Source organism: Diplotaxodon limnothrissa, linkage group LG2 (genome assembly GCF_057381915.1).
Source record: "Diplotaxodon limnothrissa isolate DT_005_m linkage group LG2, D_limnothrissa_male_GT1.1, whole genome shotgun sequence".
NCBI classification, from domain to species: domain Eukaryota; kingdom Metazoa; phylum Chordata; class Actinopteri; order Cichliformes; family Cichlidae; genus Diplotaxodon; species Diplotaxodon limnothrissa.
In genome coordinates, this window is record NC_140597.1 from 3338188 (window position 1) to 3359663 (window position 21476).

At 40.3% G+C, this 21476-nt stretch overlaps 2 protein-coding genes and 1 long non-coding RNA gene across 4 annotated transcripts; 1 reads left to right on the top strand and 2 right to left on the bottom strand.

Annotated features, from left to right (window-relative positions):
• Positions 1 to 440: 440 nt before the first annotated feature.
• Positions 441 to 10736, top strand: LOC146638034 (tectonic-1-like). Its single transcript, XM_085365738.1, has 14 exons — positions 441 to 714; positions 1620 to 1737; positions 2606 to 2739; positions 2910 to 3058; positions 3327 to 3429; positions 5106 to 5218; positions 5451 to 5471; positions 7278 to 7412; positions 8326 to 8451; positions 9023 to 9111; positions 9852 to 9989; positions 10084 to 10237; positions 10374 to 10505; positions 10590 to 10736. The coding sequence occupies exons 1-14, from the start codon at positions 441 to 443 to the stop codon at positions 10734 to 10736; spliced, it is 1833 nt and encodes a 610-aa protein (XP_085221864.1).
• Positions 10737 to 11083: 347 nt separating this feature from the next.
• hvcn1 (hydrogen voltage-gated channel 1) lies at positions 11084 to 15599 on the bottom strand. Its single transcript, XM_085365749.1, has 6 exons — positions 15540 to 15599; positions 14348 to 14572; positions 13464 to 13568; positions 13152 to 13383; positions 12607 to 12719; positions 11084 to 11274 (listed from the first exon to the last, which is right to left on the bottom strand). Exons 2-6 carry the CDS (start codon positions 14519 to 14521, stop codon positions 11218 to 11220), a joined length of 681 nt encoding a protein of 226 aa, XP_085221875.1. The 5' UTR covers positions 14522 to 14572; positions 15540 to 15599; the 3' UTR covers positions 11084 to 11217.
• A 2187-nt stretch (positions 15600 to 17786) lies between these two features.
• On the bottom strand, positions 17787 to 21269 carry LOC146638036 (uncharacterized). 2 transcript variants are annotated; one of them, XR_014906575.1, is made up of 5 exons: positions 21229 to 21269; positions 20229 to 20319; positions 19536 to 19623; positions 19058 to 19094; positions 17787 to 18690 (listed from the first exon to the last, which is right to left on the bottom strand). It is a non-coding gene; the product is annotated as an uncharacterized LOC146638036 (long non-coding RNA). The 2 variants fall into 2 exon arrangements; XR_014906576.1 differs by lacking the exon at positions 19058 to 19094.
• Between the last annotated feature and the right edge of the window lie 207 nt (positions 21270 to 21476).

Consider the following 21476-nt stretch of genomic DNA (forward strand, 5'->3'; position numbering starts at 1 on the left):
TGTAGTGAATCACAACTTCCTAGTTAATACCCATTAACTACATTTATTTGGAAACACTGGTGTCAGTTGGATGATGACAAGGGAACTGACCATTGGAACTGACTTAGCTTCACAAAAATGGGTCAACGTTGTAGCAGTCATAACAGTTGCTAACTATAAATAAAATAAATAATTATAAATGTGTGTTTGCACAGTGATTTCAGTTCATCCTCTCACCGGACTCAGCTGTCAAACGTTGATAATTCCACCATCAATTCAACCAAACATTTGGCAGATCTGTACACCGATGAAAGGTGGCGGTAATGCGGGCGGAAACCCGTACAGTACCCACTAGGTGGCGGTAAATTACTTACAATTGGTTTGCCACCCGCCATTAAGGGCCATAGAAGAAGAAGCAGCAGCAACAGAAGAAGAAGAACCATAGCAACGAGTAAATATCCATGGCGGTCACAACTGTAGTCAAGTGCGATCCAGAGTTCTTCTATTTATTTCTCATGCTTACTGTCGTTACTGTAAACACAACAGAGAGCGACTTTAATACGACGGCTTTTGATGCCTACAATCTTATTTATAATGTTACTGAGAGTTATCCGCGTACACAGCCTCCAGCGTCCGAGAGCACGACCACAGCTCCGAGCTACAGCACCGAGATGCCGAACCTACCGGCCGTGCCCCTGCCAGTCTCCGGGCACCTACCCACTCCTCTCACCAGTGGTAACCTGTCGCTGTGATTTAACCCCAGTTTCTACCCCAGTCCCCCCGTTTTTAGCACATGTTCACTGTTTTTCTTTGTCCACCAAAATAGCTTTTAGGTAATTCAGTTTGCCAGCTACTTTCAGAGATGTGGACACATTCAAATTAAACCCATACCCATTGTACCCATTGTACAACTGTGGCTAGGATATCTGTTCTCTCGGAGGTAGTAAGGAAAATGTTAAATGAAGATATTTTAACGTGGCGTTTGATCTGACCTTGTGGTATTTTATGTTTTTCATTCGGATAGATAAAAACCTGGGATGCTCATTAATGCCAGGTATATACAGACTCTTCGTTTAAGGAGAGCGTGCACATGCGCTGACACACAGACCTGTGTATGAATAATACGACTGCTCTGACATTACTTTTTTGTGTTTCTTTATTTTTAATAAGATCCATTCTGAACTCCAAAGTAGTTAAATTTATTTTGAAATAATATTCTGACATGTTACCTCTTCCCAAAACGTTTTACCCTCCTTTACAGGGATCCTTTAACCTCTCTGCATTTAGTACATATTTTCTAAATAATTATTGAACTTGTCAGAAGCCAAGTCCCAGTTGTTCACAGTTAGTCAGAGTAAGAGCTCCAGTTGAAGCTCGTTCCTGATCCTCTCCTGTGATATCAGTTTTATTTATTTTTATTTATGTGTTTAGCATGAATTAAAATTTGATCAGATAGGGTGTGGACAAAATGAACTACATTATGCTTAAAAGTTTTCCTAATATGTTGCCTCTTGTGTTTATTAATGGCTTGAACATTAAACCCGCATTTGTACCATTTGTAATGTACTGAATGCATCAAGACTGTTCGTCATCTAGAAAATATGAACTATCTGACCTGTGTGTGTTTGTGTGTGTGTCAGCTGACAGGTTATGTCCCTGCGATGAGCAGATGGATGTATGTGACATCAACTGCTGTTGTGACAGAGTGTGTAGTGGGGATGTGCCTCTGTTCACCAGTTGCTCTTATCCCACTGTGAGGTATGTAGAAGTCCAGCTGAAAATCTTCTCTTTTTCTACTAATGGGCTGCAGTGTCAGTTCACAAGAATAGATTTTTCTCCTCTTGGCTCTGTGCGGTATAATAAATAGATTTTGTTAGAATGTTTTTATGTGCCAGTGTGTGGTATTGCTGTATTTTATATTTAAAAACAGTGGTTGGTGCAAACAGGAGCAAAGTAAGCATTTCTTTAAGTTTCAGCTTGTTAAACAAGTGGTTTAATAAAGGACGCTTATTGGCTTTGTGGTGGCTTTGATCGTGTGTGTTGCTGTCGTCCATGCTAGAAAAACATCACTCCACCTGAGTTCACTGAGGAAAATGTTGGCTGCTTTGGCCAAATTGTAAAAAACAGTTTACATGCACACATGCCCTCAAATATTAAATAGTCCAAACACATCCAATTTTAGCCCTGCTTTCTTTCCATAGCCTAATGCACTTCCTTTAATAGGACTAAAAAACCACTCAATTAAAACAACTGTTTGTTAGTGAGGGTTAACTTCAGCTACAGAAAAACTCATAAATGTGACTTATAGAAGAACCATTAATCCCCCAAACTGACCATCAACCTAACAGTTTAAGACTTTTAAGAAATGTTATTACTGAGTGAAAACATTCAGCGGTTTGTATGCTTGTTGTCCTACTGATGGACAGCTGACTGTGGAAATGTTCATGCACACTGCACTGACCTGATCAAAGCAACAGTAAACAAATGGCAACACTTGGTCTTCTCTTGCTAAAAGATGAAATCCATAAAAATGTTTCCCAGTAGAGCAAACAATTCAGCAAAACATCTGCATTTGTCTGCATGTCCATAGCAATAAGCTCCTTCTTTGTCTTTCATCACTTTGCAGTGGCAGCAAGCAGATGTGCAGCCATGATGTGGCATTGTATTCTTTAAGGAGAGCAGCAGACGGTTATTCAGAGCTGCAATCATCTGTTCAGAAGGAGACCAACTACGACATCTTCTGCATCGAGTCACAAAACCGTAAGTCAGCAAATGGGCTTTTATGGAGTGTTAGAGTAAACGCTTCAAGAAACCATTTGCACATAAGTTTGGTAAAGTTAAAAAAGGCAAATTTAACAGTGTGTTATTTACAATATTATGTATAATAGCTTCCTTAATGACTATCTGAGCTGGTTTCTTTTTTTCTGCAGGAGTTGATGGACTGTCATATCCCTCTCCCGCTCTGCCAACTGACAGCAACTTTGTGTCGCTCTTTAAACAATTCACCAGCTATATTTTCGGTTTAGAGAAAGTTAACCAGGCGTCCTCTGTAAACCTCCAGACCTCGGGCGGATACCAGGTGAGCCTCTGTTTGAAAGGAGTCACTGCTTATAGCTCATGTAGTATCAGTAAGTGTACGTTTGTCCACATCGAATCAGTCAGTGACTTTTTTATTCTTAGATAGTCCATGAGTACTTTAACATATGAAGGTATGTTTAGTCCACAACCTGTGAGGAACTTGTTTTCAAAGAAACTCAGTAAGAACACTCAGTGCACTCCTTCATAGGTGAGTCTGAACTTGCCATTTTCCTGTCTGTTCATTCTCTGCTGATGCTTTGGCTTTTCAGTATGGGGATGTGATCGTGACGGCAGGGGCGGCTGAACAGAGAGAGATCTTGCAACTGCCAGCTCCCGGTGTCACTGCTGATTGTGTGGATAACAGTCCTGCAGGTAATGCCTTTGTACTTGTAAATTATAGAAAGTAAAATGTATTCATTATTATGACATCATCACTTTTAACTATGAGTAGCGGTGTTTCCACTGACCGCTGTAGATTTACCTGGACACTTGTAAAGAGAGGGGGAATTTGTTTTTTCTGCAGCCTGTAAACTCACCACTTGATGTCACTCAATCCTATCCAGAGTCCTTTAATGTTGTAAACATTTGCAATTTGCAAACTATTCCCCATGTGGTAGTGAAACTGAAGCAGGTAATGCAAACTGGAAATGGAGGCTGTTTGCCTTTAAAATAAAAAGTTGCTCCTTTTAAATGTTGGGGAGACCAAAAGTACAATATCTGTACTGATGTTGACTGACCAAGTGTAAAGAATGAAATGAGGCCATGTCATTGATGCAATATTATCAACCTACAGAATTCAAAGACAACCCAAAAATCAAAGTGAAAAAGTAATGTGGCAAAAATTTCATTGCAGCATTTAAGAATATTACTCAGAAGCTGGCATTGCCCGCATGTGTTTTTATGCATGCCTGACAACGTCGGGGCGTGCTTGTAATGAAACAGTGGTTGGTGTCCTAGGGGATCTCCTTCCAGATCTTATGGGCCTCACTGAGCTCCTGCACAGTCTGAGGTAAAACCTGGCCGTATGGGATGGACTGAAACATGAAGTAAAAAACAGGACTTACTGTATCAGCATAGGGTGTGACAGTGGGGCCAAAGATTTCATCCTGGATTAAATCTTTCTCTACAATCAGGACGCCCTTGCCTCGTCTGTAGAGGTCTGTGCATCAATCCATTGATGTGCCTATGCAGACCATCACTGACCCACCACCAAACCAGTCGTGCTGAACGATGTTACAGGCAGTATAATGTTCTCCAAAGCTTCTTTCATATCTATCACATGTGCACAGCATAAACCTGTTCTACTGTGTGTAAAGCACTGGGCACCAGTGGTAGACCTGCCAATTCTGGTATTCTATGGCAACTCCCAGTCAGGATACATGGCAGTGAGTGCAGATCCACTAGAGGACGTTGGGTCCCCAGGCCGCCGGAGACATAAAAACCTTCTGGTAATGGCTCATATTGACATACCGTCCTGTGGAGCTGGACTACTTGGGCAACCTCTGCAAGGTCCAGCCCAGTCACAAAACATGAGGAGGGAAAAGCTGCCAGAGGCCTCCACATAAAAAACCCACACCTGTTTGTCTCATTGTTGTCTTTAAGTGCACCTGTAATTTCAGCAGCAGCTCTCTGCTCCTTAACTGAACAGATCACTATCCCATCTGGTTTAATTGACTAGATGCCATAATCTGCTTAAAACGTGTTACTTTCATTTTTTGGAGCTTTGTGATATTTAACCGCTCCCTTGTCAAAAGGCGTCACCACAGTGGGTAGCTCTTTGGCAGAGATGCAACCTCAAATGGGATTTGTGTCTCTGGCAGAAAAATGAATGTGTTAACCACTACACTATGTAGCCATTCTCTTTCTCATCCCAGTCTCCTTAAAAAAGTGTCGGTCTTTACTTGTGCCCAGAGTTTGCATATTTACTGTCACTTTCTTATTGAACAGCAGTTCCTTTGTTGACATCCTGTAAAGCTTTATGAAAAGGATGAGAGGCTTTTTCATCAGTATGAATGAGGTTGTTTTAGCTTTCCTGGTTTGATTTGCAGCTTTCCTGAAGGATCAAAGCAGTCGGTGCTCCCGTCGCGTGGTCCTGGATCAGGACTGCGGCCATCTGCCAGCCCTCAGCATGGATAGCTACACTGACACCCAGCTGTTTAGTGTGAGTCTCACATTTACTGAGCTACACACTGGTTGGCTCTTAAAAATCCACTCTTTAATACAGTGTATTGTTGAAGTGAAGTTCACTTTATGCCCAGGAATTATAATGTCATTGAATTTGAATTGCAACTAATGAACAGCATGCACACCTGTTTTGTGTTCCTTAACTATATATAGTTTAAATATAGATCATTAATTAAAAGGTTTAAAGTGAAATGTTTTGTGCTTGACAGGATATGAGCACAGATGCAGCAGTAAGTATCCTGACCTTTCTCTATTTGTTTAACTCAGAAACAGTTAGTATGTTTATCAGAGTTAAACATACTAACTAATTATCAGTTAACTGATAAATTAAAAAAAATCCAAGTTAACAAGACGAGGTCACAGACTCTTAAATGTGTTCATTAAAAACAGTGTAGATGTTATAAACAGTTAATCTGACAAAACAGACGACCTGTATACATTAGCTTTGTGAATTTGTAATAATTTTCTCAAAGATATTTTTATTAAATTGAAGCAACGGAAAAAAAAAGAGATACACACAGAATTCCCATATGGAAAAGATATAAATCTTATAAAGTTTGTATCTGTCTTGTGTGAAACTTGTATGAAAAGCATACAAGAGTGAAAACACATATATGATCCCCTGAAAAATCATATAATGAAACTTGTATGTTTTGGATACTTACTAAAAAAATATATGAAAGTAATAAGAAAGTGGCCACTTTCATGAGTAAATCATGTAAGTTTTTACTATTTCTTTTCCATATGAGTCATTACATGGCAAGCAAGTAGATTTCACAATGGTTGTTTGAGCTGACATAATACAACACAGATTAATGACGCATTCACGTATCTTTAATTGCTTGTGTCAGTGGCTCTGAGTTTTAAACATTTGTGTTTGTGTACATATGTATTTGCAAGATTAGTTGATTAAGCAAACAAAGTCGTTTTTAGCTGTAGAAAGATTCTCTGTGATGTGAAGATTTATATTCCTTTATACTTTTTGACACTACCATTGCACCTAATTTCCCGCTGTTTCCATTAAAGCTACAGTCATGGTATAAAATATACCCTATGCAACTTCTAAGACTACAGATTGACATTATAAAAAACTTTATCAAGTTTAAAATTAGGTAAATACAATATAAGATGAATTCCATGATCTGAAACATGTGACAAATAATAAATGTAACAATTTTTTTCATAACACTGTAGCTCTTGAATTTCTGTGAGCATTGCAGGTTCTGACCTTGCGGTGAATTTGCTGGGGCATCCAGTTCTGGGAAAATTGGAAAGTATCTTGAATGTTTCCTCCTGTGACAAATATTTCAATTTTCGATTGTTTTGCAATGGCCTTCATAACACGTCCCAGAATGATTTTTTTCTCCTTATCATCGTGTTAACAATCAGCTTAATCCTCTGGACGAGCAAAATGTCTTCATTTTTGTTAAATACATAATCAATACGGTATAATATGTAAAGTTTATTTATTTTAACCATGACTGTACACCCCTAAATTTGGTTTTGATGCCCACTAAAATCCTTTAATGCACCAACTCAGTAATATTAATATAAAACCTGGCTCAGATAAACTCATGGTGGTTTGTAATGCATAAAATAACCAGGTGATAAAATCTATGTTCAGAATCTTCCCATGCCAAACACCTTTAGGTGGACCAGGACATTTAGTAAGACACAGACAGCTTCTCCTGATTGTGTCTCCTTTGATGTTGCTACATGTTGTAAGTTGCACAACACGCACAAACAAACTTGAGGTTAAGTGCTGCAATGCAGTAACAGGAACAGTGGCACAACTTTCTGCTCAGTTCCTAAAGAGCAACTAGCAATCACTTATTTTCACATTAACATTCAGAACCCATTGTGTTTTAGATGACTATTTACTGAGTAGTATTTGCAGCATGCTGTGCTGTTTAAAACTGTCATCATGTTAGACAGCCGCTGGCGCATTGTGTATTGTAGTGCAGTAGTTTTAATGTGTCAGAAGTTCAGAAACACAGTTAAATGAAGACTGATATGAGTCCCTGCTGTTGCTGGAGGTTGTTCCTGTGGTGGTGTCTTCAGTCATCCTACAGTCTGCAGATCACACTCAGACTGAGCTGAAGGTCACAGGTGGAGGAAACATCAGTCCTGTTCTCATCAACCCCACCCTCTGTGGTAATGTGGTGCTGAAGGTGGGTCACACACACTGGAGTTTATTTCTCACTTCCAGCATGAAGAAATGGTTGACACACATATTTGACATCCATTAGCATACAATGTTGACTGAGTTACATAACATAGTATAATAAATATAGCATAAATATATTATACAGTGAAACATCCTGTAATGTTGTTAATTCGTGACATTTAGTTAGTTTTTTTTAATTAGACCTGTAGTTCCACTGAGTCATCCAGCTGTGGAAAATATCACACCTATCTGTGTTGACGTCTTTGCTGTGCTCTCCACAAACACAGGAGATTTTTTTTCTGAAAAGTAAAGTCTACAGATGTGACCACATTACACTCTGGTTTAAAATTGTGTGCAATAGTCAGAAATATCCTCTTCCTGTTTTCTCTTTTCTGGATGATGATGATCACGAGTCCGTGTAGCCAGCCTCTGTCAGTGCGCCCCAGGGCGGCTGTGGCTACAACGTAGCTGCCATCACCAGTGTGTGAAAGTGTGTGTGAACGGGTGGATGACTGGTTGTGTAAAGCGCTTTGGGGTCCTTAGGGACTAGTAAATACAGGCCATTTACTCCACACAAACACACAGGCACGCAGTCATTTCAGAGAGATGCAAAAGTCTGGACATAGGCACCCAGACATGCCTGTGTTGTCAGTTATCTTTGGAGGTGGGACGTGAAAGTACATTGAGGCAATTCAAACACAATCAACTTTCCAAAAGGGAAACATCTTATGCTTTTCCAGTGACGTGCACCTAATTGTATTTCCATGTCTGGTGCCATTCCCTTACATCTAAATGAAGCAATCTAAGCAATACTAAGTCTTTATTTGTTAACCACCCCAACACTTCTCCCTATTTAAAAGTTATATGCAAAAATAAGTTAATTGAAAGTGTGTAATTAGAAAATTATGTCTCCTCAGGTTCTCTATGTGATAAAGTACAACCCACAGGGTAAGATAGAAAATGCAACGGTGTCTGTGGTGCTTGGATTTGTAACTGAAGCTGTGCTGCATTTGGAACAGGAGTTTCAGGTCACGTACATCCAGGTAGTATATTCAAACAAACCTATGTATGTGTAATGGTTTATTTTTTTGGAACAATCTGTCACAAATGTTTTAGCCCCTCACAAAAGCTGGCTAAAATATCCTTATTTAAGTAGCGTGTGGGTGAGGCTGCTTTGCCAGAATTGTGGACACGAGGTGATGATGTTAAGGATAAAAGTGGGATGTTTGAGTTTACCTGTACATATCCTAATTATCTGAAACTTTGAGCATTTTAATGTGAACATTCACCACTGTACGTGACAGTAAATAAGGGAAGCAGAACAGGTTCAACACAGCTTGTAGTTGTATTACTTTGACTTCAAAACTATGATTGCCAGCTTGTCTTCTGTCTCTGTGTTGTGTACTTCCACAGCAATTCACTGGTAGAGATCAAATCAGGTGCTGTTAGAATGAGGGGATTTGTTGGTTTCACAGATTTGTTCGTTTTAATTGCTCTACATTTCTTCCTTCTGAGAAAGACTGCAAGAAGTGTTTAGTAATTTAGGAAAACATGTTACTCCTTGACCATTCACTAAATCTGAGTAACGCTCTGTGTTTTGTGTCTCCTAAACAGGCAGATGGGGGGGACGTGAATGTCCACTACAGCGGAAATCCAGGTTATGTGGTCGGCCTGCCGCTTGTGTCTGGAACAAGAACAGCCGAATATCCTTTACCTGGATAAAAGACAGATTTCCCTCATTGTTGTACTACTGCAAGCCCATTTCTGTTAGCGTAAAAACAAATAAATAAGATTACAATTTTTTGGTTAAAAAAAGGTTTATAATAAAAGATTAAAACTATAAGTAAAAATCAATTTTTTGAAATATTAATGGGAAAATTTTAAGTATGAAAATTTGCTGCCAGATTTCAGACTGGCTTGTGGTTCAGAGTTTCTAAAGGAAGAGCTTTTAGCTCCGTTTAGGTTCAGGAGACAGACACTTTCTCTACTTTTAAGATAAAGAGAGATACAAAATATAGGCACGTGCTAGTTGAAAACTTTCCCAGGACAGTTCTCCATCATTTCCCAGGCGTTTATGTGCCACTACTGCATGTCATAACTTTTGTTTTCTCTCTCCTGTGTCTTTCTTTTTAAAAATTTGTTCAGCGTCCATGGTCTCTCCATGCTCTTTACTATCAACCCCTAACTAGCCGTGGCAGAGTATGATTTTGTTGGAACTTTCTGTTAAAAGAGGGTTCTTCCTTCCCGCTATCACCGAGGCTGCCCGTAGGGCATCATCTGATCGTGTACTGTTGCTGGCTCCTTAGCTGTGTGAAACACAGAGACAATTGTTGTTGTAAACTGAAGCTCTATAAATTAAACTGAATTTCAGTGGTTGATGAAAGACGTGTAATGTTTTGATGTTCTCTAAGAACCAGGATTTGTCCATAACATTCCTCTCCACTGGGATTGTCAGAAGCATTGACCTCAGAGACACTCTGTCTCTGCTCCTCAGCACTGAGGACCAGGACTGTCTGCAGGGTCCACATCAGCGCTCACCTGTCCTCTTTGGTCACGACTCTGTGTCTGGCTGCCTGTTAAGGCACATCATCCTCACATTTTATTCATCACACTTAATGTAACAAACGCTGTTTTTTCTTTAAAATTTCTGATGGCAACGTTTTTCGATCCTGCAGGTTGGAAGATGGTGTAAATTGCACTATTGTCTCGCAAGAGCTTCTAGGAATTTTGAGAGGATTTAACTATCCTTATTATGTGGCTTCCTTTGGAAACTCCCGCCTGGACAATCTCCTGGACTGGGTGCAGATCAAGACCAACTTCAATCCCACAGTGAGTGAGGTCAAACAAGGGGCACAGTATCTTACGATGATCACTGTCATTGCACTGAGTGATGAGTCAGATGATCTAAATTGAGGTCTGAGGTCTTAAACAGAAGTGAATTCACTGTCATGTTTCTGACTTGCAGGAAGCTCCAAGTTGCAGCATCCCATTGTCACTGCACTTAGAAATTAAATGGACCAATTACGGATCCTTCGTGAATCCTCAAGCACAGATTGTGAGCATCAAAGAAGTAATTCAGAGCAACACCAGCAGTTTGGTAAGACATCATTTCTGTCGGAGCATTTATAGCAGAAAACTGCAAGCAGAGAGAATCATTTGTACTGTGTGTATTCTCATACAGACCCTGTTGTCCAGAGGCAGCAGTGTCCTTCCAATCAGAAGCTCAGTGGCCTTCATCCCAGTATCTGCTGCTGCTCTTCCTGGTTACAGGGCCACACCTACCATCAATGCCAAACTGCCCTTTGACTTCTTCTTCCCTTTTGTTTGATCCAACTGCAGCTTTCACTTATTTAAGCTTCCCCATAAACACTGGTACAGTGTGTGGTCATCACTAGTACTGTTATTGGACCATCAGTCTGCAACTGTGTATTGTGTGAATAATGTACATCTGAGTTTTCCCTTTTTTATAATAAAATTTAATACATGGTTCACATTCGTTTCTCAGTTCTTGAAATCAATGGTTTAAATTTGTTGTAACAGGTCATACAGAACTCCAAAATCACATTAAGATGTAGTTTTATGTACAAGTTATCGTTCTGCCTTTCACTTATTTACAGGTGCTTTAGGCTTTATGGCATGAAAATCACTAACATGTATATACTGGAAATTCATGATGCAAGTGCAGTCCCTTAATTTGTCTCCATCACCACAATAATGATGACATTAAATCTCAGTGCAGTTAGTACTAAACCATTAAATGTTCTGCAGCATGTGGGTACAAGTAGCTCTGCAGCAGTGAGCTTGTTGAGCTAGACGTCTATGCCGTGCTTCTTGAGGAGGGCTTTCAGGTTGTCGTTCTCTTGTGCCTGCAAACACAGACAAGAATCACCTTGTTACTCACTGTAGGCCTTCGTGCCACATACTTAAGCCTTCTGAGTAACAATATGAAGGAGTAAAGCCTAAATTGCTAAATAACAGACACCTTTCTGTATTACTGCTGTGAAATTTACAAAACAGACAAAAAGTAAAATAAGTTATAATAAATATATCTGATATTCCCCGTGCACAGAATAACAGTCACCACTTCCTCAACAAGAAAGGAAATACCAGACAACAGTACTGGTTTAGTTTATAGATGCATTTGAATATATACTGTGTATATAATTTATATGTTTTTTACTAATTTTAATTTTATTGAGTGTCTGTATCGTCTTAGCTGTTTTACTGCTACAATGCCAATGAGGATTCTGATACTGACTTAATGTGCATGGAGATCTTATCAGTAACTGTATTCATCACTCAGTCAGCAGCATTACAGTTCTGCCTTCTACTGCCTGAAATCCAAAGCAGGACTGAGTGTGTTGTGAGCGATCTGCCATCATTACTGCAGTTTTTGTGGAATTCCAGGCCTAAAGAGTTCCCCCACTGGGACTGTCCATTTGGGAACTTGGTGTTTTCATTTGTTTTAAGCGGCAAGCTAACTAAGGATAATGTTATCCTACTGTAACTGTGAGCTCGTTAACATTAAAAAACAGAATGAAAGAGTGACTAGAACTAAACAAAGCTTTAAAAAAAGAAAAGGTCAACGTTTGCTTTCGTTATGAGTTTGGCTCATATCGGTTCACTTTAGCTCCCTAATAATGTTACTAAAAGAGTCACCTCTCTGTCCTCACACCAGAAGGAGTGAATCTAAAGTATGAAGCTTTTCTGACTTTGCCACACTTCTGGAAAACTCTCGAAGTTGAATCCTGAAGCAGTGAATGAGGTGACATCTCTACTAAGAACCTGAGTGACCTCGTCCTCAAGGTCAAGGTCAGATTTTGTGAACACAAGAATGAGGCTAAGTAGCACGAGGGCATCTACTAAAACTCTCAGACAAGCGTGTAGCCCAGTGACATTAACCAATCAAGGTCAGAGGTCAGTTTTTCTGAAAATCTGAGGATTTTTGAATTTATACCATAGGTGCATCTACTAGGAGGCTGAGGAATGACACCAGTATTTTTATGGACAGGAAGTGTGTCACTGGGACCTCGTTCTCTAGAGAATGAGGTCCCAGAAAAGAAACTGACTTTTCGGTAACCAGGCAGTAATCTGTAATCTCTGTGCAGGGGTGAAAGATTCCTGACACACTAAGCATCTCACAAGACATAAGTAGTCCAAGCCTGCCAGCAGTAATCTTCATGAATATTTGACATCACCAGTTTATCACTGCGCTCCTGTAGCTCAGTGACTCTTTGAACCAGGTGGTCATAGCTTTCCTTCAGCTTGTGAACCTTCTGGTCTGCACGGGTCTTCACTGACACTAGGATTCCTACAACAAAATAAAAAATGGTCAGCATTTTAAACTTTGCCCTGCTAACCATGACATCTGGAACTTAACATCAGTCATTTTGATCTCATATAAAACCAAAAAACAAAACCTGCAAATACAACAATGTGAAAAAAATCTTTTAGTGGGCCACCATTGTGCTTTCTGAATAGTGACGTCTAATGTATTTTACATTCCCAATCTGCTTTGCAGCAAGATAAAAATGTATTCTTTTAGCAATTTGAACATGAATGTACATAGCGGACAATCAAAATGTGAATGTAAATGAAGACGATCATAAAAGAGAGGAGGCAAGAGGAACTCAGAGACATGTGATGCTGTTGCATCATTGATGAGCTGATTAAATAATCAGAGCCATGACCGTTGGTTTATCATTTCATCCATTTCCTGTGAACACTGCAGAGTGGCACTGACCGTTGATAATCCTGGCTACCCTCCAGAGTCGGAGCAGGATCAGAAGACCTATCCCATCAAAAGCGTCCTCATGGAAGATGAAGACAATGTCCAAGATGAAAGACACTATCACCACAAAACCATCAAACACCTCGAATTTGTGCAGGAAGAATTCCAAGCGGTATGCAAACATCTTCCCAGCCAGCTCCAACATGAAGAAGGTGAGAACAGCCAAGCTCAGGTAGTGAAAAACCTGAAAAACACATAACAGTGTAGTAAAATCTCAGTAATACTCATGGGATGTCTCTTAGACTGTGAAGAAAAGTTGCTTGCCTCTGGAGCAATGTGGCCATGCTCGAGCTTGATGACAGCCAGATCTATAAGCAACTCAGCCAAGACAAAGATGGCATCCAGGATTACCAAACACACAACCAACACCTGCAAGCAGAGACAGTTATGATGTCAGCTTCTATTAGTTTTCAAAGTAAAAGAAAAAAACTGTGGTGGAAGGTACTTGAGCTCAAAACCAGTTGTAGTTGAACTAAATCTAATATCTGACATTGTGCAGAAAATAAGGTCCTCTTGCTTTAAACTTTCTTGTCTTTTGCTGCACTTTGAGGAAAAATATGGAACAATAGCTGGGTTATAAACTGGTACAGTTAAAAGGACGCTAATTCTGCATAGCCCATTGAATACCTGTGTTTCACTGTTCTATGGCATAATCCAGTCAATATTCAAAAAATGATGAGGAATCCTCTGAAACACTTGTTACCCGTAACTGTGGGATCAAACCACCAAGCTTCTGATTAGAAGATGACCTGCTCTACCTCCTGAGCTAAAGCCACCCCACTGGTCAGAACAAAACTTCGATAAAGGCACGTAAACAAGAATGAACAGTTTGTAGACTGGGGGAACCTATACAGATGAGAACCATAAGGAGCGTGTATGGAGGCGTGGTCAGACGCCTGACTTCTGTTACTCTAAATCTCCAAAACAACAGCAGCCGCTTTAAAAGCTGTCCAGACATGACTGAGATGATGATCCCGAACAGAAGCTCAACCAAATTTACATTTTTTTATTTTTATGGACTTTTCCTGGAATCGTTTGCCCACCCTCATATTTCTCTGTCATTGTAATAGCTTAGTAGCTTTGGCAGACTGGAAGGCTCAGACAACAGTTTCTTTGGTACATTTTCTGAAAAGACTACAGCGACATACCTGGAAACGTTCTGAGCTGTAGAGCCTCTTGAATGAATCCCTAAATGTTAACGTAACTGGAAGCTGTGCCGTAGCCGGACTCAACTCCTCACTGGAAACATGCAGTTCTTCCTCGTCGCTATGGACCACATGCTGGTCCCCCACAGCAGTGAAATGCTTCAGGTACTGAGACATGATGGCAGGTTGAGGGATGAAGAGAGAGGACCACGTCCCACTTCAGCGCACCTTGGAGAGAAGTGTGCATTTCACTTTAAAGCCATGAAGTGTGGAGCCATAAACCGACATTTTGCAAGCTGTAGTTCATAAAGTTGAGCAATGTTGCAGGTTCCACTTATGACCAAAAATGGCATATGTTCAAAATGCTGTATACCTTCTCTACAGATTTCTCCATGTTAGTCAATCCCAGTTTACTTCTCCTTTTTTAATATTTGCAACATGCTACTGACAAACCAACTTTTTGGTATAGCATACAAAGGAAGCTGAGGAGCCTGCTTATCTATCCCACACCCCACTCAATAGATCTGGAAGGAAAAGTCATAAGACTGGTTTGGTTATCATGAAAATCCATCCTATCAAAATGTCATGATATCAAGACAGAAGGGCTGTTGAGCCCAGAGCTCTACAGGCTAATTATGAACCAGCTATGGGTGCTCTGTTCTTCAACGATAATCAAGTGACAGAAGCACCAAACCCCAGACATTCTTCATTAACTGCAGAGCTAATAATAGTACATCTTACATCTTAAATTCACTACAAACAGTTCCGCAAAGTTAATTTTAATTTCACTACTACTAACACACTTCATTTTTCATATGCGTTGATCTGTGATGTGATGGAAGATGCGCAGCAGAACACGGAATTTTCTAGCCTTACTCCAATGCAAATGGTCATTTTACAGGCGTTTTAACTATACTGGTGTAGCACTTAAAAGTACAAGAAGTCAGAAAGTGAGCGTAAAATTTCCGACTACGAGATTCTGCAGCACTGAGCGCAGCTTTGTCGCTTTAGGTCTGCTAGATTTTTCTGTTTATGCGTCTCAGACGTTGGCAGGAGGCTGAAACTCGTGATAGGCACGTCCATCCCTTTTACTTTTGCCAAGTAAGCATTTTACTACTGAGAACAGCGCTGGCCGGACTCTGCACAGCGGAAGCTGTTATTTGGTTTACACGAATAAACGGTGACAGCAGCTTACCTTTACCTTCCACCTTCTCCTTTGGCACTTTCAACGCTCCTCTCAGAGAAAGTTACTCGGCGTCAAAAAAACCCCAAAGAACCTCAAAACTCCGCCTCCGTCTTCAGACCTTCCTCCGCCCGATTCTGTCCACCTACCCGTCCCCGCCCGTTTTTATTTGTTTTGTTTTATTTTGTTACCTAATATAAAACGTTTATTTCGTTATAGTCCATTTCATAAAGCTATACAAATCTTTTTTGAGCAAAACTGAAATATTGCTGACAAAAAGCTCTAGAACAGCTGCCCCTTTCCCCGCTTGCATTGTTGCTCTAATTTTCTTTCTACTCCAGAATAGCAACACTAAGCGTTATGTTCGAATATATGTGCTGACTGATTGATTTCTCAATGTCCATTGGTTTATTTATATTCATTATCTACGCGTTTCATTAAAACATTTATTTAAATCATCCTCGATAGTGATGATATAGATCAGTGGTTTCCAAACCGCTCGCGCGCACGCACACACGCCCATATTTTGCTCAATTGCGGTTTATTTCTCACCTCAAACATTTACTAAACAATTAAGCAAATACAAGTAACCTGCAGGTAGTAAGAAAATAAACTACTAACTCTTTTACGCTACGTCCGCACCTACACGGGTATTTTTGAAAACGCAGCTGTTTCGTCCACGTGTTTCGAATCACACACAAAACTGAGATTTTTTAAAACTCATTTTTTGCGTTTACGTGTGGACGAGGAATACAGAGTTCGTCACGCAACGTTAAAGGTATGTGCCTTTTTTCACGTCAGCTGTGCGCCACGTTATTGCTTACATGAGAGGAATTGCAGAATGGCAGATTAACAGTATTTTGTCTCTATCTTCAGGTTTTACACGCTTACATAAACACCCAGTTACTGTCCTTCTATCTACAAAGGCAGAGGCGTCACGGTGTGATGATTATTTTCCCTGTGTAATAATATTCAACATTGCTGTCAATACATTTTTTTTAAAAAATGCCTCTCTGTGCAAAATGGGTTTAAAAACATAAACAGCTGTGGGATCCTGTTTGTTTGAATCGGGGGAACAAATCGTGGCAGGATCAGCCTGATGTTATTTGTATCCTGCTGTAACTTTACTGTATAAAGAGCAAACATCTCCAACATGTCAGGAGTAGTTAGTCATTACAAGTGTTTGTGAACTAAAGATCAAGAATGTGGGATCCTGTTTGTCCGTGATCTAAACAGCCCAGCGCTGCTCCCGACGAAGGAAACACCAACCCTGCAGGGAGACCTACCTCGGCACTCCTGCAGGTGAAGCCAAAGGGAAGATTTGCTTCACCATATTTTCTAGTCTTTGGCTCAGAATGAAGTTGGTTTGGAAATCTAACACTGTTAATTCAATTTACATTTATTTATATGGTGTGAACTCACAACAGTCACTTTAAGGCATTGGACTGTAAGGTAACCCTACAACAACAACAACCTCTTTGAGCAAACGGGAAGTAAAAACTCGCTTTTAACAAGAAGAAAGCTCCGACAGAACCAGGCTCACGGACGGGCAGCCAGAAAGACAAGACAAACAACACACTAGAAGAGAGCCAAAGATTAATCATTTAATCACTAGTTATTATTAGATTTGAGTATAAAAAACAGTGAGTGAAAAATAATTAGTTCTCTATTCATAAAAGCTGGACCTTTTAGTTATGGACACAAAACCAAATGTTCAATAGACAGCTCAGCTCCTCTCTTCACTTTATAAGTGTATAAAAAAACAAACAAAAAAAAAACCCCTGCATATCTGGTGCCACATGCACTTAGGGACATGTTTGAACATGCCGTTCAATTTGATACAAACTGATTTGCACAGAAGTCCAATAACCAAACAGCATTTGGGTTCAGATCAGGAAGGCTGTTGCTCCAGTCACACCACTAAATCAAACTTTTAATAACCGGCAACAGTTACCATGCGGAACAAGCTCAAATACATGCATTAAATAGTCAGTGTAGATTATCACTAACAAACCTGCTTGCAGCAGCCGCCAATCTTAATTTTAACCCAAAGTAGTGTAGCTACATTGGTTTCAAAATGTGGGTGTAGATATGAAGGTTTTAAATTCAAACTACATTAAAAAAAAGCTTTAAGTTATGATCACTACTATACCGCTATACAGATAATTATCTTTGATTTAATCAGAGTTCTGCCTTTGCCAGCATGTAGTCCAGTTGGTTTTATGTGAACACAGTTGTGCCAGAGTTTGTTTTTCTCCTCCCCACAACTGCAGTATTCAGGAACCTTCAAATATAAATTCATCACAAACATCAAATGTCTTGTTCCATTTAGGCATTTATTAAAGCAATGACACATTCACTGTTCAGTTTATTCACCTTTGAAAGAGGTAGCTTGAAAACACAGGAAGTAGTGACAAAAAGGTTTAAGTACATTTCTCAAATAAAGAGGATTCCATCACATCTAGGCCAATGAAACAGACAGATGACTAATGTTCAGCCACAACGACAGGAACAATCATGCATTTGTCTGTTATTTAGCCTCGTGTACATTAATGCTTGTACCATTGTATAGTCAGACTTCAGCACCACATCATCTTGCTGTTGTTGTTATAACCCCAAATGAGTGATGCCATAAACTTAGCAGTAAAGAGTTTACTAGAAAGCCGTTCTCATAATCTGCAAACCGAGCAATAGACATTTGGTGGCTTTCAGACAGAACGTTGGTTTAAGGGATTTCAGCATTAGCTTCATTTTTCCAACCAGAATTTACAGCCATCTGTTCTCTTCAAAACACCACACGGAAGCTTGCATCGCTTAATCATTGAGCTCAGTTGCAAGATAACCTCAGAATTATCCAACTCAAAATGTACACTTGCTGTACTCCAGTGTAAATGTGTGTCCAATATCACCTATTGATGCTGCTGCTTAGATTAACAGACATTAAAAGGCAAACATTTTGATAGATCTGGTTTTAAACCTTCAAATGAGGGATTAGAGAAAAAAAATATAAAATAAAAACCCTCGTCTTGAAATCTAGAGCCCCTGTGAGGTTGAGGTATGCAGACAGGACTCCACATCCTGACATGACATTTGCCGAAACTGGTCGATGTAGCCAAGATAGCAGTTGCATCCCCAAGTCATCCAAAACTGCCTGTCAGGATCCCTGTCGACACAAAACCAAAGCACAAGTATTACTATTATTATTCAATCTGCACAGTGAAGGTAACTGAACTATTCCCAGCAGTATGTTTCAGGCCTTCAGTCAGGTTCTGGTAAATTGTTTTTACTTAAACCTGTGCCAAGTCCTGACTTTCTCTCCCAATACTAAGATTCTCCAGCAGAGATGAGCCAGTCTCTGTCAGAGCAGTACAAGATTGGGTTCACACCATTTCTCCACATCCTTCATGTACATCACACATACCTGCAGTCAGTCAGCATGAGCTCCTTGCAGCATAATGTGTTATTATTCACTAATCAGTGCATACAGGGCAAAAACTTAAATACAAGTAAAAGTTGTCAGTGAGACCCACCTTCAGTCTGTAGATATCAGTACCACAGATCCTCTGCCTGCAACACAACCACAACCACTATTATCTCATCTATTCACAACAGCCTTTTGCTCAGCGCCAGGCCAGTGTCAGTCTCAGTGTAATAACTTTAGATTTACCACACACCACCCACCAAGAAACTGATTTGAATTGTCCAAGAATTTCCAGCCAGTGTCAGTCTGGATGTTCTCCTCCCACAAATGACTGATCAGTGCATCCCCATCGGAAACTCATGCCACTTTGGATGGAGTAAAATCTGAGTAAGCAGCAACATCTAGCTGCTGTAATGTTGTGAGTCTGTGGCATCAGTTGGTCCCTGTTAACTACACTAGCTAAGAGTCTGAAGCAAATCTAGCTTAACATCAGTCTGAAATTACACCAGGAATGACAAAGATGTGAACATGACAAGACTGCTAAATAGTTCAATGCAGAACACGTCTATAAACTGAATTTAACTTACCTTTACGCCTAAAGGCAAGCAGTGTGTAGTTCTACTCCACTGCCAACACTCAGCCTTCATGTCTGTTTAACACTGGGTGCCAGCATGTCTGCAAGAGAAACCAGTGCAACATCAGGATAGTCTTCAAGATGACAATTTGTAGGTGTTCACATTTAAGGAGCTTTTAATTTGTCTGCATCCTCAGACTCAAGACAAATCATATCATCTGAGAAGGGATCCACTTTAAAGTGAAAACTAATGCAATGGCACAAACCACATTCACATCAAGCCCCATTTTCTAAACTGAAGTCAGGGAGCACAAACGTGCCAATTTATTCTTATGTTGTCACAGTTACTTCTGCTAGCAGACTTATGTGGCAGCATATCTGTGAGAACAATGGAGAAATATGTAGTTGCAAAGGGAATCCCCCCCAAAAAAATCTCATTACAAAAAATGGAAAGTTTATCTGGTTTAAACACTTTAATTGGCATTTTCCTTGCCCATGTCACTCAGTACTATAAAAGCTATAAACAGAATTAATTAGGCAAAGGGGAAAAGACTGTCTTGAATAGACATGCCCCACACATTTTTTTTAATTGACTGGCTTGTTTAATAGCCAATAAAGCATTTTCTAATTTATCAGTTTTTCTTGGAAATGTTTTATTCCCAAAAGCAGATTTCTCACCGTAATACTTTAAATCTAAAAGACTTACCAACTGAAGTCACTGCCTGTGGTGTCCGTTCCATAGTAACAACATGGCGGTGCCGCAGAAGTGTCCACTGCAGCCTGTCCATCTGAACCCACTGGGGAAAAGAAGCGCGAAACCAGTTAAAAACGTCCGGCATGAGAAGCACTGAGTGGTAACAGCAGACATCCGTCGTTGTTTCACACACGGTACTTCATCTCTTTGTATGTTGGGCAGACACTGCGATTTTTTCCAGTGGCGTCAAACTGTGCGTCCATAAAATGAAGGTTAAAACAGAAATTCTGTCGCTCGCTCTCGGTCTTTCACTCACACAGACACACAATCAACCTTTCTAAATTGCTAATGAAAAACATGATCAGGCAGCTGTGATTGAGCAGCATGTAGATCCAACTATTGTCACGGTTGTTGTGTCGTGATAATTTTGTGAGGCCACATGGAAAAGGCTCGGATGAGCTTTCCAAAGTTCTACAAGTTGTGCCTCCATCGCTTGTGTCCAGATCACACGCTGCACAGCCACGCTGCTTTTTCACCGACGTTTATGTGTTTGCGCGTGCGCAGTGTGAGAAGCTGCGGTGACACCCTCACGACGGTCGGGACCAAGCGATTGATGATCGCGAGCTGGTCGTGAGGCGTTAATCGCTTCTCGTTACCCCGCGTAAACTACACGACGCACTATGAAGGCCAAAATCGGGCCGATCACCAAAACGCTCGCACGACTGAAAAATCGGCTCAAAATGGGCCAAAAAATCGCAGTGTCTGCCCAGCTTAACGTTGCTCCTGCACAGGAGTAGCCCACAGACTGGTTGTTGCACATATTTTTTTGATGCTGTCTCCCATCAAGAGCCCACAAGTAAACGCGGACTGCCATTGCACTACACCCGCTCTACGCACTCACAAAACTTTCGAGTCCCGTTTTAACACAAATTTGTCGCATGGATAAATTACACTCGCTTTAGTCCTTTTCCTTGTCGACGCACCGCACGGGCCTTTACTGAGCAGACCTCACCATAATGAATTTTCCTCCTTCCGCACCACATCTTCCTGCTGACTGAGAGGCAGACCACGCGTCTCGTGTCAATTTATTAAGCCCGGATACCGCTGTGCATTGTGGGACAGGAAGCTCTTCCATCTGTTTTTTTTTTAACCTTTATTGAAAGAAATTATCGACAAGTCAAGGAAACAGACCAGTATTGAAACAATTTATATTATAATGTTGATGAAGCAAGTCATTTTAACTTTAAAGGGAGAAAATAA

Excerpts from the sequence above, each read along its gene's own strand:
- LOC146638034 (XM_085365738.1), top strand. The coding sequence starts at position 441 with ATGGCGGTCACAACTGTAGTCAAGTGCGATCCAGAGTTCTTCTATTTA. Across the intron at positions 715-1,619 it reads ACCCACTCCTCTCACCAGTG|CTGACAGGTTATGTCCCTGC; the intron begins GTAACCTGTCGC and ends TGTGTGTGTCAG. Across the intron at positions 5,472-7,277 it reads ATATGAGCACAGATGCAGCA|GTTGTTCCTGTGGTGGTGTC; the intron begins GTAAGTATCCTG and ends CTGTTGCTGGAG.
- hvcn1 (XM_085365749.1), bottom strand. The coding sequence starts at position 14,521 with ATGTCTCAGTACCTGAAGCATTTCACTGCTGTGGGGGACCAGCATGTG. Across the intron at positions 13,384-13,463 it reads ATGGCCACATTGCTCCAGAG|GTTTTTCACTACCTGAGCTT; the intron begins GCAAGCAACTTT and ends TGTGTTTTTCAG. Across the intron at positions 11,275-12,606 it reads AGGAGCGCAGTGATAAACTG|GCACAAGAGAACGACAACCT; the intron begins GTGATGTCAAAT and ends CTGTGTTTGCAG.